Below are 16,892 nucleotides of genomic sequence, written 5' to 3' on the forward strand. Positions count from 1 at the left end.
CTGGCACGCTGCTGGGAGGCACAGTGCGGCTCTCCTGCCATCTGATAACGGGAAAAGGAAAAATGCTTTGCTGACAGGGGTGTTACCCCTTTTGGACGGGGAGTTGGGATCTTCCAGGGAGGCACTGTGTGCCTCATTTTCTGTGCAGGGTGGGTGCAGGTTTCACACGAGGGAGAGCTCAGTCCTCCTTGCCCTATATGAACAGGAGCTGAATGGCCACAACCTGATTTAATTCATTTTCAGATGTCTTTGAATCCATTTTTCCTTCCCTACTCTTTCTGAGAATTAGGGGTCACTCTACCTTCGCTGTTAGGGGTTTTCTCCCTCCTTCCTCCTGTGCATTTCTCCCAGAGATCACACAATCCCTTTTTCTCACGTAACTCAAATCCCACCTACCCCAGGGAGTTCAGGTCACCAAGCAACTTTGCCTGCAGCCTGTGGGAGCAGTAGGTTGTAGCTGCCATTGTGGTCAACAAAACAAAAGTAATTTCTCTCTCCCTCAGCTTCAATGGAAGGCAGTTGTTCTCCCCCCCAGCTGACTGAAATCTCCATGCCTAGGGAGCAGCAGCCAGGCCCCGGCCACCCAGAAGTCTGTGGAAGCACGCGCCGATTTCTGCCATATAATGTCTTTTCTGCCCACGTCCAAATGACACCAGCCACCAGTTACGAAAGGAGAATGGTAAATTCATCTGTTAGCCGCTCTCTCTCCCGCAAGATTTACTTCCATCAGGGATTTTATAGGCTAATGCTCTGTCTTTCGCGCTGGGGATGTGTGGTGGAGGAAATTTATTGTTCCCTTCCTAATAGATGGCTGTAATTTCATTTCAGAACAACCACTTTATGTGCGAGAAAGCGATTCCATTATGCCACTGCGCAGCGTTGGGAGCATCTGTGGCACTGGGGGCATTTGGATTAAAGGGAGTAAAGGCTGCACATCTGCTGCCCTCCACCCCTATTCACAGAACACAGTGTTAATCCTAAAGAAAAGAGAGCAATTAGCTTGTAAACCCTTCCTGAACCCACTGGAAGATTAGCCATTTTCAATTAAAGCTTTTCAGCTGGAAAGATAATGGGCTAAAATGTCCAGCTTTTAAAAAATACTATTATTGACCATGTGGTTTTATTTCTGTCAATTTACATCCTTTATAATTAGCTACTCTGGGATAATTAGGGCTGACTTGCGCCGCACCCTGTTCCCCAGTCTTTCCCCTTATGATGCAAATGGCAGACTGACTTTGTGGTCCCTCTTCTGCCTGTTGCAACCAGCACAAATCCACTGTTGTTGCTCGGACCTATGCTGATGGTGAGCTGTAAGCAGTACTTTTATAGGTTTCTGTAACTCGTAAGAAAAAGGATAAACCTTTACCTACTGCTACCAACGTGCTGTAACTGTTCCTGTGGAGTCTGGGTGGGAGAAGGGAGGCCGATCCCATCTCGCAGGCCTGCAATAATAAACAATTTGCAGTCCCTCAGGGAGCTCCACGTGCTCCAAAGCCAAAATACCTCATTATATATAACTGGTCCCAGCACTTGGGGGTTACCTGCAGCTGTGTGCAGCTTCGCTTTGTCCCAGCTTGGGAGGTAAAACTTCACAAGCTGGTGCTGGAGCCAAACCAGCAGATGGATGTGCCTCGCCCCAAAGCATGCCGCTCATCGACTCTGTCCAAAGGCGTCTGCTGCAAGCCGCATCGCTGCTGGGGCACCTGGCTGGAGCCGGGAGCCTTCCTGCGGCCCCAAGGGAACCTGGCCTGCTTTCACCCCGCGTCGGGATGCTGCACATCACTGCAGGGCCTTTTGGGTCATCTCTGCTCACAGTCATTGCTCTCCCCGTGTTTGCAGCTAACGCAGGAGCACAGCACTAAGCATGGCTCAGCCTGGGCTGTGCTGCACACCCCGTGCGGGGCCAGCTCGGGTGCCTGCAGTACGCCGGGTACCCCGGTCGCACTGTGTGCACAGTTCTGCTTCCCATCCTACTGCAAGGAAATGTGGTTGGCTGCAATTCAAGGGGCTCGAAGCTTTGGCCCCTATGAGCAACTGCAAGGCAGCCCTGCCTGCGCTGCTGCTGGTGTCTGTGCTACACACAAGCAAAAAAAAGAAAGAGAAGAAAGCTGTTTTTTCAAGCGACTGTTCAGCTACGTAGGCTGAGGCACCTGACGAGGAAATGAGCCCTCTGACCATGGCCAAGGACTTTTGAATGAGGTAAGCTCAATGAGCTGTCTGAACGCAGAGCCACCCGGAGGCTCTGGCTTCTGGGTGTGATGTGGGCTGCGCTTTTTGTGAGTCACCAAAATGGTTGGTATTGTTCCTGGTTGTTGGCTGGCTCCCAGGCAGACCTTGGCCACGTCCCACCTAGATTTGCCTTGTCTTTTCTAGAAGAGTTGCTCAGCGTAGATACTGTGAGGCGGTGCATAGCAGCAGATATAAAAGCCATTAGTAGTTTTTCTGTGTGTGTATGTGTAAGGAATATGGCCTGGTGCTCTTGGGATCTTGCTAGCCTTATCTTGCTACTGATACTAACATCGTCTTTTTGCAGTTGATGCTTTTCCTGCTGTTTCTTTGACTGTCAAAATGAATATGAAAATGTGCCTTGAAAAATATTTTACATCTGAACTAGTTAACACAGCACCTTGGAGAGAAGGTATCTGATGCTACAGAGTACAAATGAAGCCTCATTAAGCAGGAATTCAGTGATTCTGCTGAATGCCCCAGCAATTAAATTTCATCTTGATTCATATGCAGGTCAGGAGAGTTTGGAAGGAGAATAGGGGAAGCAAAATACTGTGGCTCCGTACTATGCAAATTAGTGTTAACACGGCATTTCATTTATTGTTAATGCATTGTTACACTGCTACTCATTGAAAAGAAACCGGGTGACAACTGCGAAGACTGATGACCCACTTGCTTATATTTCCATCTGCGTTGGCAGTGTTGTCTGAAAACACGGATGCCAAGATAAATCTCTTAAGGGAAGATGCAGAAGTTTTCCTTCCCTCAAGAGAGGAGTGGAGCTGGATGTGACTAAATGTTAAGACCTGTCCTTCAGGCCGCACTAAGCTATAGTGCTGCACCTCTTTGGGGTGAGATGTGCCAGGGCCCATATTACTGCTACTGGAAGGACAGAAGACTTGGCATCCTGTTTTTGGGGAGGAGTGAGGACAGGGGAGAACAGAAGTCCACAGTGGGATATGTTTCCCCTCTCCTTCTCATGATTATTGTCTGTGTGATGGAGTTTTTTTAATCTAAACTGCCCGACTGGGCTGAGGAAGGAAGGTGGATGCTGGCTGCTGCTAATACAGGCCTGCTGTTATTCTCGTTTTTGGCAATATTACCCAAATATGAAAAAGAAGCGGCATTTCTGCCTAAGAGGAGCGGTTGTGAACAGGCCCTGCCAGGTGAGCGCTGGTGCTAATACTGAGATGCCAAGTGCAGCTACTGTGCACTCACCGTAAATTGGAATGGTTTGATGGCCTTAAAATTGAGAACCAGTCCCATGACTGAAGAACTTTGACACTTATTTTCCCTCTGGATTTGTAGCTGTAAACAACTTGCTATCATGCTGGAGCACTGATCGCTACTAGCCCAGAAGGTGGGAGCTGCTAAGCATTTTGGTTTCCTTCCGCAACATGACAGTGCTTTAGGTCTCTCTTTCTGTGTGGTTCCTCCATTCACGCCCAGTTCTCTGCTGAGCTGGCTCAGTGTGTGCTCAAGAGGATTTGACTTGTGTCCCAAGGCTGTTTTATATTTGCTAGCTACATTGCTATGAAAGATTTGGAAGGAAAAAAAAAAGCACAAGAAAAGTAAAGCTAATTAGGACCATTCCTATATGGATGTGTGTGTTTTGCACAGCAAAAGTGCTTTTTCTGTCCAGGACAGCCACAGAGGAGGAGAGAGATGCTCTGGCTGGGGGAAAGTGATGGACCCACTTCCAGATGCTGTGCGTGCAGCTTCCAGAGTGGTGCTGCTTTTGGAGCACTGCAGCCCTGCCAGGTCATAAAATCCCACCTTGCCAGTGGCTGCCGATGGATCGTTACCCTCCTGCTGCATTGCTTACCGCTGTGTATTCTCCAGCTGATCTCCATTTGGCTTAAAAAATGTCAGAAAGCTGAGATTCACTTTTGTTGGGCTGACCTCTGCTAACAAGGTCCCTGAACGAGCTCTTTGGCATCATTAGGGCTGGCTGAGGAATAGGGGATATTGCACTTTGCTGCAGCCTATTTGTCTTCCACTGTTTCTCTTAGCAGCACTGAAGTCTCCAGCCCTGAAGTGTTCCTATTCTGATTACCCAAATCCAGAAATCCACAGGTTGGGGTAAATGGTGGGATTTCCTCCAATGCTCGGTGATGTAAGAAAAAGATTGCATGGCATATATACAGTGCTAAAGGAGAAAGAAGTGGGGGAAAGAAGGAGGACAGCACTTTTGCCTAACAAGAAGTAAGGCTTTACGTGAAGGACCCATAAATGCGGTCGCTCCCCAGAGCTCAGAGCACCGCCTGCTCCCCACCCAGCCTGAGCATTACAAGTCTGAGCTTCTTTTACTGGGTTTTGGACCTGCTTGTACAACTTCAGCTCGCCGACTGAAGTGTTAGCTAAAGGAGGGGGTAAGGAGGAATTGCCCAGAGGAGAGGGCTTAGCCGTTAAGGTTAAACCCACAAGGCTGGAAAATGCTTTGGGTAGTGTGAGGCCATGCCTCGGTGGGGGTGTGGTTCTGGCAAGGGCTCTTGACTCCCATTAACTCAAGACGTTTTCTCTCCTCCTTTTAGGCTAAAAATCTTTTAGGTAAGTCGGTTTTCTTGTAGATACTTGCAAGAGGAAAGGGCTGAGCCATTGCAGGTTATACTTTATGTTGGGGGTTGAATGGAGAAGAACAGACTGATTCGGAGGTAGATGATCAGTGTTGTCCTAGGCACAGACTCACTGAGGACTGGGATGTTTTCCCCTAAGAAAACACTTTGTAATTTTACCAAGTAAAAATTCAAGTGCCTCGGCTTGCATCTACATGGAGTATGGAAGGAAATATTCCCCTGCTCTCTTAGGCGGGAGGGAAATCTGCTGAGGTTGCCTGGGGACATTGGTCATTGGGAAGAGTTTCAGTTTTTAAGACTGGAAAACCCAGTAATTACGTTTTGGAACTTCCTGACCTAGAAGCTTGCTGCTTTAACACACATTTCAGTCCGGTTACAGATGCTGGTGCACAGGCAAGATGCGTAATTGGGGAACACCAAACTGACAGTGTCAATTGGAAAGGTCACTGCAGCACTTCCTTCTTCCCATTACAGAGCTCCGGGAGGCATCCTGCACTCACCACCAGCTTCTCCCCCAGTGCCCCTCAGTGCAGCCGGGCAATGACAGATGCAGATGTCTCCTGAAATGGTTAAGCAGAAAAATGTGTGGTGATGGTTTTAGTGCGCTCTAGAGGTGGACGGGATGGATGAGGGCCTTGGAAGTACCTTTGGCAACGTTCTCCGTCTTGGTGCTCTGTGTGTACATGCAGCGAGAGCTCTAATTGCCTATCGGATGGGTATATTTATCTTGCGGTGTTCATTACCTATAATAAGTTAATGTTTAGGACTGGCTGGTGGAATTTGCACCTCAAGGAAAGAATAATCAAAGGGTTCTTCCTCTGGTTTCATTATTAAATGGTTTAAATAGGAGATTTCTTTAAAGATTTTTTTTTTTAACTCCATTCTCCCCTTCCCATAAAAATATGTAAATAAGTGTGTTGCATTTTGGGTCTGTGTGCTAAAAACAAAGCATCTGCTTAGACCAAAGCCCTGCTGCAAGCCTCAGGCTGGCAGGCAGTTGTCTAGCATAGCTAAGGAAAATTGGAGAGGATGATATGGAGCAAGCGTGGGGCTGGTGGATAGTTGGGTAATCATCTGTGAAACCTCTTCCACCAAGAGAGTAAAGAGCTTTCCTTTTGTCCCTCCTCCTCCTCCTTTTCCACATCAGCTGTAACTCCAATTCAGTCAAGGAGGGGTGTAGGCTCCCCAGACCTCCTGGTTTTGTGCAGAGCTGGGTTGGAGTTCCCAGTAAAAACCAGCTTTCCTGGAAAGCCACCTGGGAGCACTGGGTCTGCTGTGCCAGAAAAAAGCCTTGAGGGGGAGATGAGCAGGCAGGGGGGTGTGCAGCCCCAGGCAGCCCCCTGATGTGCAGAGATATATTCCTAAATGGAAGAAGTAGCTGGGGAGAAGGAGGTGGCAATGCAAAAATCTCAATTTAAGATCTGAATTTACAAGAAATAGAAAGCCTCTGCGTCAGTCTTTTCTGAACCTTCCCTAACCCAAAGCAATTTCTGTTGCTATTAATGTGATTTTTACATGTGGTTAGAACTTCGGCATTTCTCTGTGTGCCGTAAGTGCGCGTGGTTGGGTGTTTTTCCTCCTCGTTTTTCTGTGGCTGACTGTTCATTATGTTCATTCAGCTGTCTTCAGAGAGTCTCCTGAGAATTCCTAATGTGGTGTGATATAAGATCCTCTCCGTGTTCTCCTGGGCTCAGAGCATGTTCAGTGCTAAATGATCCATTTCGGGATCTTGCTGTAGTGTTCCACAGTCCTGTGACTTCTGACAAAGATGCTTTTGGAAGTGATTAAATAAGTAATGGTTTAAGTCGCAGGAACAAATATCCATTGAGCAGCAGACTAAATAATTAATATTCTGAATAGCCTGTGATCTTTCCTCTGCTGTCCTCTCTGTCTTGTTTGCATAAAAACGTGTTTTGCAAATGTCATCCCAACCAATTTAGACCATGTGAGATTTGCAGCTTCACTCGCACTGAGGTTTTGCGAGGATTTGAAAGTTTGCGCTGGGGAAGGATATTAAGTCCAAGAGCAGTGCACTATGTGTCAGGTACAAGAAACAATAAACCAGGTGCTGGTACGTGTGTGTAATGCGGAAAGGTAGCTATTCCTTCCTTAGAACAAATGCATTTTGCTCAAAGGTCAGCCCGTTACTAAGAATAATTGCCCTCTTCTGTAGGCTGATGGCTTATTGGCTGATACTGCTTCTTTAGCTGCAGGTTCCCCTCAAGAGCCTGTGCAGATGGACATTTCCAGTAGGGACCACCTGGAAGCTGTTCCAGCCGTGAACTGTCTGCAACCCATTCTTTGCTCCAGTTCCACTTTTTATACTGGAGAGGAGCCTGAGAAAGCATTCCCTGTGTCCTCTTTACTCCTGGGCAGCTTGTAGGAGAGCAGGAGATGCCAAGAAAACAGAACTGAGTTTGTTTTTCCCCCTGTAGAAAGTTTTGTGTGTGTGTTTTTAATTATTATTATTTTAACAGCCCTCTACCCCCCCCAAATCCACTATTTCCAGTGGGCACAGTGTGTGGGTAAATAACCATCATTTTTAGGTGAGTCTTGTTTAGTAGATGATATTGCAAGAGCATTTTTAGGTAGCTGCTAGTTCAGGGCACACAAGAGGTAGAGGAGAATGTACAGACTGTTCATGAAAAGTCAAAGCTCTACTTATGGTTACTCAAGTTTGTCAAGCCATGATTTAGGTTGATGCCTCACACTCTTTTATGACACCTATATATTTTGATGTTATAATGTGTCTTTTCTGGCTGCCTAATTTTGTCAGTCTGTACGGTGTGCTCTTTTCCCTCCCATGAGAGACTCAAGCTATTCACTTCAACTGGTTTTAATATACTGCCACCTGAAACATGAAGCAAGCATCATGTTGATGGGTTTTGGCCAGAAACCATAGAGTAAAACATCTTTATCCTCTCCTCTCCAGGCCTCTGGCAGGCTGTGCTCTTGCCAGCCAGCTCAGCAAATGCCACAAGCAGTTCTGGGTCTGAAGTGCCAAAATGCTTCTTCATCCTCCCCTGGCAGCAGAGGAGTGGGGCAGCTCCGTCCAGTTCTCACCCACGAAACCAAGCAGCTTCAACTGTGTAGTAGCCCTGTCCTCTCGTGCCCTTTCTCAATGCAGCAGATATTCTGGGAAGGTCTTTTTGGTGGCATGAACATAAATGGTTGTTTTTAGCTTTTCTTTAAAACATCCTATTGGAGACATCCATTTCATAGCATGCCAAGCAATGTGCGGCTCCCAAATTAGCAGCAGCTTCTTGTATTTGTGGTGCAACTGGAGATTCTTTTTTTCCTTTAAGATGAGATTTCTTTGCAGCAAAAGCATTAATAGCTGTGTGAAAAGATTTCTAATTACAAATTTCAGCTCAATTACTAATTAAGTCTATTGTCAGACTGAACAACTTCTTAAAAACAAATTATGGACCAAAATATCTCTTTTGTAAGTAGGTTTTTCTTACTTAGTAATTTTATTGCTTTTGTATAAGTTGTCTGTGCATGAAACAGCTGAGTTTGGTCCAAAATAAAGATGTTGCTGCATTTCAATCCAAGCAACAACTCTGGTGTTAGGCTGGCACCCAGTTCCCCTCCTCCATGTGGGCCATCCAGAGTTAGTCAGGGTTCCCAGGTCTGCAAAACTTTCTGCTGGATGTGTTCAGGTCCTGTTGAGTTATCCCGATTTTGTTTCCTAAGGAAACAAGACTTCACCTTGCTGCCTGTCCGTGAGCTTTCCTCAAAACTTGTAAGCTCTTTGACAACTTTAACCAAACATCATAGCAGTCCCAAACACAACCGGACCCTCCTACGAAACCGTAGATAGCTTTTGTGCCACCGTGCCTCAGCCCATGCTGAGCTTTGCATGGGCTCTTCACAAAGCCCAAGCTTTGCTCCCTTTTCACCATTTGTGGATATAATCCTGCCACCGTAGATGATACTTGTTCCCAAGGGGATCCAGCAACTACGGTGAAAGCTGCCTTTGGGACATGAGGCGTGGGCTGGTCGGTACACAGGGCGTTATATCTCACAGCACGCCTGAACAGGGCCTGCAGGTCAGCACAGGTCACCCTGCCTCACTTTTAATTTCAGCAGCAAAAGCAGCAGGCACTAGCTTATTGCAGCAATTTCTCTCTGGTCCAGCTCCCTATCTCCACCTCGGTGCGGGACCAGGTGGAGAAGAACTGCTTGGGGTGAAGCATGAAGCATCGCACCCGGTGCGCCAGGCCCGTGTCCCACCACACTGCCACCCGGACCCCAGCCCCAGCAGCGGCCTTGGGTGCCTTTGGCCGGCGTCCCTTCCTAAGAAAGAGTTAAACCGCTGTAGGCAGGCCACAAGGCTGCAGCTTGGGGAGGCAGCTCAGGCACCGACAGCAGCCTGACATTGCCTTGAGAGGTGCTGGAGGCTCTGCCAGCGCTTGCCGAGAGGGGGTGGGGGAAAGTGTGTCAGGCAGCGCGGCAGCCGCAGCCTCTCCTTGCGCTCAGCCCCGCTGCCGCAGCCCGGGGGCTCCCAGCTTTGCCCCCCCCCCCCCAACACCAGCTGCCTGCATTTCGTCTGATTTCCCCCTTGTGCTCTTCTTCTCCCGCTGCCTGAAATCCCCATGAAGGACAGAGGCGGGCCGGCAGCTCCGCCGGGGGCCGTCCCCGCCCCGGGCGTGAGGGACCGTGAGGGACCGTGAGGGGTCGCCGGCCTTGAGGGGCCGTGAGCGGCCGTGAGGGGTCGTGGGGAGCCGTGAGGAGCCGTGAGGAGCCGTGAAGGGTCCTGGGGAGCCGTGAGGGGTCGCCCTCCTGCCGCCCCCCTGCCGGCCCCCGTCCCTCTCAGTCGCCTCCTCTCCCACTGGAGCCCCGCCGGCCGGTCGCTCTGAGCCGCGATTTCTAGCTCCACCGCCTTCATCTTCCTATCGATAGGACCGGGGAGCCCCGCTAAAGACGTTTCTTTCTAAAGGATCGCAGCGGCTTTGGGTGCCTGCAAACTGGAGCGGCCAGGACGGTTTCTTTCTTTTAATTCCTTTCGTTCCCGGGCCGGGGGGTGGCGGGGAGCGGCGGCTGCGGAGCGCTGGATGATTTCCTAGGCGACAGCAGGCATGCTCTGTGGGCTGAAAAAGGATTTGCAGTCAGACTTTGGTGAGTGAACCTATATATATATATATGTTATTTTATTTTTCTCCTCTTCCAACAGTTTACTTTTGTTCGTTCTGATTTCCTTTAACCACCTTAAATATCGCTAACAATTCCATGAGCTACTTTCTGCGGGGTGTGTGCGCGTGTCACAAATCCAAACCTTTGCATACAAGCTGGGACTGAATTGCTTGAATTTTGAAAACAGGTCCCTGCTTCTCTGGAAAGGATTTGTCCTGAGAACCCCCTCCAGGCCGCCCCCTCAGGGCTGGGAGCTGGCAGCCCCCGGCTCTGTTCTTAGGGCAGCGCTGCGGAGCCCGTGCAGCTGGCTTTATTTTTTTCTTTACGAAAAGCTAAAGGTAGCTCTCCCGTTTTTTGAGATCAGCGTGTGAGTGGGCTGGGCATCCAGCTGTGGTGAAAGGAGGGCTGCTGGGGGGGAGAGGGCTGAGGGGCTCTGCTGACACGGCCGGATCACTGCTGACACCCCTACCTCCAGTGTCATCCGCTGCTATGCTGACAGATATTTCAGCTTGTGCCAGAAATCTGCCATTTCAACGAGATGCTAACCCCCGTCTTAGAAACCTGGAGCGGGTTACCGTGCTACAGTGGAGTGTAAAAAAATCTCTTTCATCCCTGCAGAAGAGTGGGTATGTAAGTGTAGAAAGGCACCTCTGCAGAGGGCACAGCCACCACAGCCTGGCCCCAGGCTCTCCAGATGGACGGGCTCGGGTATTTCCAGCTGGGTGCAGTGTTCTGGTACTTTGTTGCATGCTGTAGCTCGGCTCGTTGCAGCTAAATGTACTGCATGGAGCATGCTCTTCTGCTCTGATGCAAGCATTTCCCTTCTGCAAGCAAAGATACCGGAGCTGGAAGTACAGTGGCGTTTTATAATCATTTTACATTGCCTAAAGCAGTGTAGGACTGACTTTGTACTCTCCTTGGTGTACAAATGCTAGATGCCCTGAAGCATGAACCTAACTTTAGAATTCTTTTTCCCAAAATCTGAGAAGTAAAGTCAACCAGGTGCAAAGCAGCTTAGCCTGGCTGTATTGCCTAATTCCATGGGTGTTGACTAGATGCAGCGTCCGCTCACCGAAGCAGCAAGGCAATGAGTTGTCTGGGGGCCGGGGCTTGTTTCAAAGCTGCCTAAGCCCTGGCGATGAGCCCCGGTAGGCAGCAGAAGTCCAGGCACGTGATTTAACAGGGCAGGAATGCAGCTGTTTCGTGGAAAGATCAAAAAACAGCTTGGCAGGAGCTCCTATTACTCTTGGGGCTGAGCCATAAAATGGGCCCCAAGCTCAGAGGTGGCTGGCACCGACTGCACTGGAGGAATCTCCTGGATGCCTCCAGCCATGGAGCGGAATCTTTTGTCCAGTTCCTTGTCACCAGGGGCATCTGGTGCTTCATTCATGCAAGTTCCAGTGGTCGCTGTGTTGCTGCAAATTGTCATGTTGTCTGGGTGGTGGGTGATGGAATGAGAAATATTCTTGCTCTCAGCCCCAAACCATTTTTCTAGGACCTTGGGTCAATGTTGTGTGTAGTTCTGCCACCAACAAGGAAATGGTGCAGTCTTCTTGAGAAGAAAGGAGCAAGGAAGCCTTCTTGAGAGCCTTACACCTCGAGCTGGCGGCACTCCTGAGGACCAAGCCCATGCTTTTCAGCAGCCAGTAGGTGCTGGTTTCCTCAGCATCCTGCAGATGAGGCCATCCTTTGCACCTGCCACAGAGCAAAGAGAGATGGAGGGAACGGTGACCACCTTGTCTTGTGTCTGCCCTTCCTCCTTCTCTCAGTCAATTCCAGTGCACAGAGAAAAGCCTTGAGGGGGACTGATCACTGTGCATTGGGGTTGGTTTTGCTGAGGCTTAATGGGCTCTCTTGGTCACTCAGCTGGGTTCTCAATGCTGTTGTGTTTTTTTTCCTGGCTTTTCCACGAGACTCCTCTCCCCATCTGGAAATCAGCTGAGACAGAAGCAATAAAGTGAACCGGTTTCATATCACTTATTTTAACATTTTAAGTGTGATGGGCAAGATCAGAAACCAGATGGATCTTTGACAGAGGCATCCAACTGTTCAGGAGTGCTTCCAGACTTCTTAGGCCCACCGTTATTGGGGTTCTCATGATTTCTTAGCTCTCCACCAGCCACTCTCAAAGGTTCTCTGGTGGGACATTTTCATAACACAGATCTTGTGTCTGTCTCTCAGAGGGGAAGAGTCAGAAAATGCAAGGGGTCGTGGAAAGGTGGGGTGACTTTTCTGCTTAGAGTAAGCTTGTGTGTGGCTCTGCAGTAGTGTGTTTCCAACAGAGACATGGCAATCAAATCCTTCTTGCGATCACTTCCCCAAAGTGCTTTATGGCCTTTCTGAAGTCCGGGAAGATGCTCTGCGTTTTGCTCTAGTAAACTTCATGTTCAATGAGTCCTTGCTGCAGGATCACTGCAGGAGTGGGCAGTGTGACAGAGCTCACCGAATCTTTCCCTGCTGCTGCTGCAGGTGACCAGCTGAGGATCCCAGCACAAACCAGCCCACGTTAAATGGTTAACTGGCTGCAGCACAGGCAATTTCAGAAACCCCTTGTATTTCAGCTGTATCTATTTGGGTGTGACTGAGTGTTTTTATAATTTTAAAACCTGGTTTGTATAGGAAACGAAAGAAAGACAGTAGATCAGTATGTTCTTCCGCGCTTTTCCCTTCAGTGTTTTTTTTCCCCTTCTGTTAGAAGCTATGCTTTTAGTGTAATTGAGATGGAAGGAGAGCAGTGAGAATTTCCCGTGCCTTCTTCCTGAGCAGCAAGCTTCATCCTTTATTTACAGGGTGGGAATGGCCACGAAAAATGACTTGTTAATAGGTCTTTGCCTCCTTCCGCCTGCTGATTTTCAGGGAATCAGCTCCCCTGTTCAGTGCTGTGCTTTCTCTGCGATAGCCCTAGATCTTCCCAACTTCCCAAATAGGCAGGGGGAGAAACAGAGAAACAATATCTGAAAGGGACAGAGAACTAATGTGAGGCACTAGAATAAGACAGGGGGTAATCTTTATCTATAAACCTTCTAGGAGGAAAGATTTTATCTTTCTTATTAAAGAATTTATCACAATAGTGCTATTTAATAAAACTCCTGCTCATCAGGCTGCTTACATCACCTGTCAGCTTTGCCTCAGTGGCAGCAAAATGAAAGATTATGAGAAAAGGAAGCTGGTGTGCACGTACCAAGACAGACGTCCTGGGGTCTGGAGCCGAATCGCAGTGATCTTAATTTCCTTGAACCAAAACTGGACAGAGGGTTTGAAAAGTCACTGAGTTTGTCTGGGCCCTTCCTCTGCACTGAACTATTATGTAGCCATGCCTGTGTTATCATCCATCCACCTTGCGTGTGAATGCATCCATGCAGGAAACAATCTGACAGCTCAAATTCTTTCACTAGACTTAAATGCTAAGGAAAGGCTTTCTGCATTTCTGCAATTTTCTTTTCTGCCTTATCTGCAGTTGTGGTGCCGCTGCTTCTTATCCTAACCCAGGTGACAGATTACTCCTTCCCTCTGCGCATCACTCTTCTCAAAGCTCCCTCCTCTCTTCTCCTTAGGGTAGACAACCCCTTCCTCCCTAACTCTCAGAGGCTGTGGTCTTCTGCGTGTCTGACCACACCGCCCTGCTTCAGTCTGAAGGAACTCCAGCTGGACCACGTCTTTCTTGAACAGTGGTATCGAAGTCTGGGTACTGCATTCAAGCCGAGGCTTTTTATCAGGGCTGGGTGAAATGAAAAGAGGATTTTTACAGATCTTGTAGGCTATACCCATCTCTGCATACTACCTGGGTCCTTGTTTTTCTGGTATATGGCATGGCACTGTGGAATTTTGTTTCGTTTGTGATCCACAGTATCTGAAGAGTCCACCTGCAGAACTGTCACTTAGATGTTTTCCCCCATCCTCTGTTCATTTGGTTATTCCTGCCCAGGTCTGGTAACTTGCGTGCACCTCTGTTGAGTTGTATGCTTGTTTTCTCAAACATGTATGAATCATTCTGGTTTCAAATTTTGTTTTCCAGCCTACCTCCAGTCCCTCGTAGCTGGTGCCTGTCAGTAAACTTGCTAAGAGCAATCTCTCGGCAGTCATCCAGGTCGTTTTATGAATACCTGGAGCCTTACCAGAGTGGGAGTGCACCCCCACAGACCTTCACTTAATACATCCGTCCCTTCTGATTGTGCACAACTGATGAATTTTCTCAGTGTGTGGTTCCCCAATCAGTTTTGCATACACTTCATAATCATCTGTATCCTGCTTCCCAAACATGCCTATAAAAATAGCACATGAAATGGTGTCAGGAGCATTTCTGAACTTGAGATATAACAACTTGCCTTTTCTGTCTACCCAGAAACGTTGCTCTGCCACAGAAAGAAGTTGCGTGGGCTTCTTGTTGACTTATCTATGGTAGATCCGGGTTTGCAGTTAGTCCTCCCCGTTCTCTTTTAGCAGCTCACGCATAGATGGACAATTCCGGGAACTGAGGCTAAGGGGATGGGTTTGTCATTCTCTTGCCCCCTACGCTGATATTACTTCTCTTTTGTTTTGTTTGAGCTCGGCATTACGTTTTGCTCTTCTGCCGTCTTGTGATATCTTACCCATCCTCCTCGGGGGCTTAAGAATACCTGCTGATGGCTTTAGGACTTCGGTGGCCAGCTCTCTCAAGTTTTTTTTTTTTAAACTGTGTTAAATATAAATGAACTGATCTGTGCAGTGAAAATGGGTTTTTGCTCTTTTCTAGAGATGGGCCATTCCACCAAATTGGTTTTTGTGGAACACAGTAGACAAAATGATGTCCTAAAACTTCTCCTGGCCTGTAGAAATGAGTTATCTATTTTTTTCTTTCAGTTCCCTCCCTTCTGTGTATGGAGGTCACAGAGGTTTCACTCTTAAGAGATTGTGCTCATGCACAGCTCATTAGTGCACGCTTGTAGGCAGAAGGATGTTTTTAATGCAAAAGGCAGACAGATCTAATAAAAATGTCAGCCCTTAGTGTCAGCTGAGCAACTGCTCCTTGAGCTTTTCTCCCCAGCCCTGACTTGGAGTCCACGCTTACCTCCCTGCCCACCTGCTGAAGGAAATCTCATTGCAGCTGGAAGAGGTGCGCCCCGGCTTCGAGTGACCCATAGTAAGGGACCGACCCCATGTGCTGCGTTATGGCTGGCTTTGGGCTTTCTGTCCAGGTTCGTTACCCTTTATGATGTTTGTTACGCTTATTTAATCCACATAAGCCAAGGATAACCGCAGTGCTGAAGTGTTCGTATGTGTCAGGGCATGGAGGATTTGATTTCTTTTGAAAATGGACTGTTAAAATTCCTATTTGCTAGTGGATGCCAATGTCTATGGCTTGTGATATGATTTCTTAAGTAGATGATGTGCGGTTTTACGTGGAGGATCAGAAGGCGGCACCGGGCAGGTTGGAGGGAAAGGTGCCCATGTTTTATGTTTAACCGTGGGCACGTGTCGCAGACAAAAGGAACAAAGAAGTAATAACAGCCAGAAAGAGGTGCTGCTGCAGAACCGGAGGAGAGAAAGTAGAGCACAAATAAATATTTAGCGATGTTCATCAATTGACGATTGAATGCCAGCAGGCATAAGAACATTTAAGGCTCTTTTCAGCTGTCAGTTCGGATACTGCATAATTTTCAGCATGTGAGTAATCCCATCAGGGTGTGCATGGTCTTAAGCCTCGCTGGGACAGGAGCCCCGGGTCATTGTGCGGCTGTCTGCTCGCGGTGGCAGCGTGCTGGTTCGAGACAAGCGTGCTTACGTGGGAGTCGGGGAATTCTGCTGCTGTGACAGTCTGACTGCCAGCCTGCTTCTGAGGGGTTTTTAACAGTATTATTATTCTGTTCGTAACAAGAGAAATTACTAGCTGAGCTTGATGTTCTCAGCTGTCAAATTTATTAATCTGTGGATTTTCAAATCAGTCTGGTAACTTCAGAGACATGCAGAAGCACACAGGATGTTACATGATTTTTTCTCCTTCCATTCCCAACAATCGCCGTCTCCAATTTTTTATTTCAATGGAAGTAGTTTTTTTTCTTTGGCCATGTGTTTTTGTTCAAGGATCTGATAATTGCATGCTTGGAGATGATGGCTTTTCAAAAGTATCTTTTCCCAGCAATTTTCAACTGGAGATGGGGATAAAAATATCTCCCCATTTTTTTATCAGAAATGTTTTCAGTAATGTGCAATTATGAGCTCTGCCTTCATTCAATTCATCCTGGAAGAATTTGCTTCACAGGGAAATTCGTTTCCTAGCTGCTGGAGTTGCCAGCATCGTTTGGCAGCTGCAGGTTTTTGTGGGGAGGAGGGAAAGAAGGCCCAGAAATGAAAATTACTGTGAAGTAAATTGGTCCCAACACCTGGAAGCCATGAAAGGATGGAATATCATATTTTTTTGTTAAATCATTGTTAAACTGCTCCGCATAGCAGTCCCAAAATGGCCTTGTAAGTTGTTTAGCATAGCTGGGGTATGAAGAGATGATCCCACTTAGTCATCCTTCGACTGATCTGCTTCTTACTGTGCAAGTCCAGGAAATCATGTCAGAGAGGTGGAAGGAGTTGTGGTTTTCTTCCCAGCTACTCTCCAGCTTCCAATCTCGGTATGTAATGATCGCTCTCTTGGTATAGCCTTACGAAGCTATAAGCTAAGAGCTGGCGATGCTGGGGAGAGCAAAGGTGGCGTGCAAAAAGAATCGGAATGCTTTTGTGCAGGGAGACAGGAACTGGTGCCATTAAGAGTGAGATCTGGCTCTTTGCTGCCCTGGCGTGTGGATGCAAATGGGATTTGGTGCGTCAGCCTGCCTCGTTGCACCCTCCTCCTTCCCAAAGGAGGGAGGTGGGTCCCCGATCCTGCGTCTGCTGCCGTTTTGGGGGTCACGTGCCGTGGCGTTCCCAGCTCCTGAGCGACCCAACTTGCTCAATTTCTCAAATAACTCTTCCCTCCCAGGTCCTGCT

At 48.1% G+C, this 16,892-nt stretch overlaps 1 protein-coding gene across 10 annotated transcripts in view; it reads left to right on the plus strand.

Annotated features, from left to right (window-relative positions):
• The window catches only part of GRIP2 (glutamate receptor interacting protein 2), a 246,199-nt gene that overhangs the window by 156,496 nt on the left and 72,811 nt on the right, over positions 1 to 16,892 (plus strand). The window contains exon 1 of one of the 10 annotated variants that reach the window (XM_067002991.1): positions 9,239 to 9,923. The exons of 8 other annotated variants lie outside the window; for them this stretch is intronic. In XM_067002991.1, coding sequence (XP_066859092.1) covers positions 9,884 to 9,923 — 40 coding nt within the window. In that variant the 5' untranslated portion in view covers positions 9,239 to 9,883. Of the gene's footprint in view, positions 1 to 9,238; positions 9,924 to 16,892 lie in introns of those variants that run through there. One more of the 10 variants, XM_067002990.1, reaches the window with a different exon arrangement.

The sequence above is a fragment of the Anser cygnoides genome, chromosome 10 (assembly GCF_040182565.1).
Source record: "Anser cygnoides isolate HZ-2024a breed goose chromosome 10, Taihu_goose_T2T_genome, whole genome shotgun sequence".
Classification (NCBI taxonomy): Eukaryota; Metazoa; Chordata; class Aves; order Anseriformes; family Anatidae; genus Anser; species Anser cygnoides.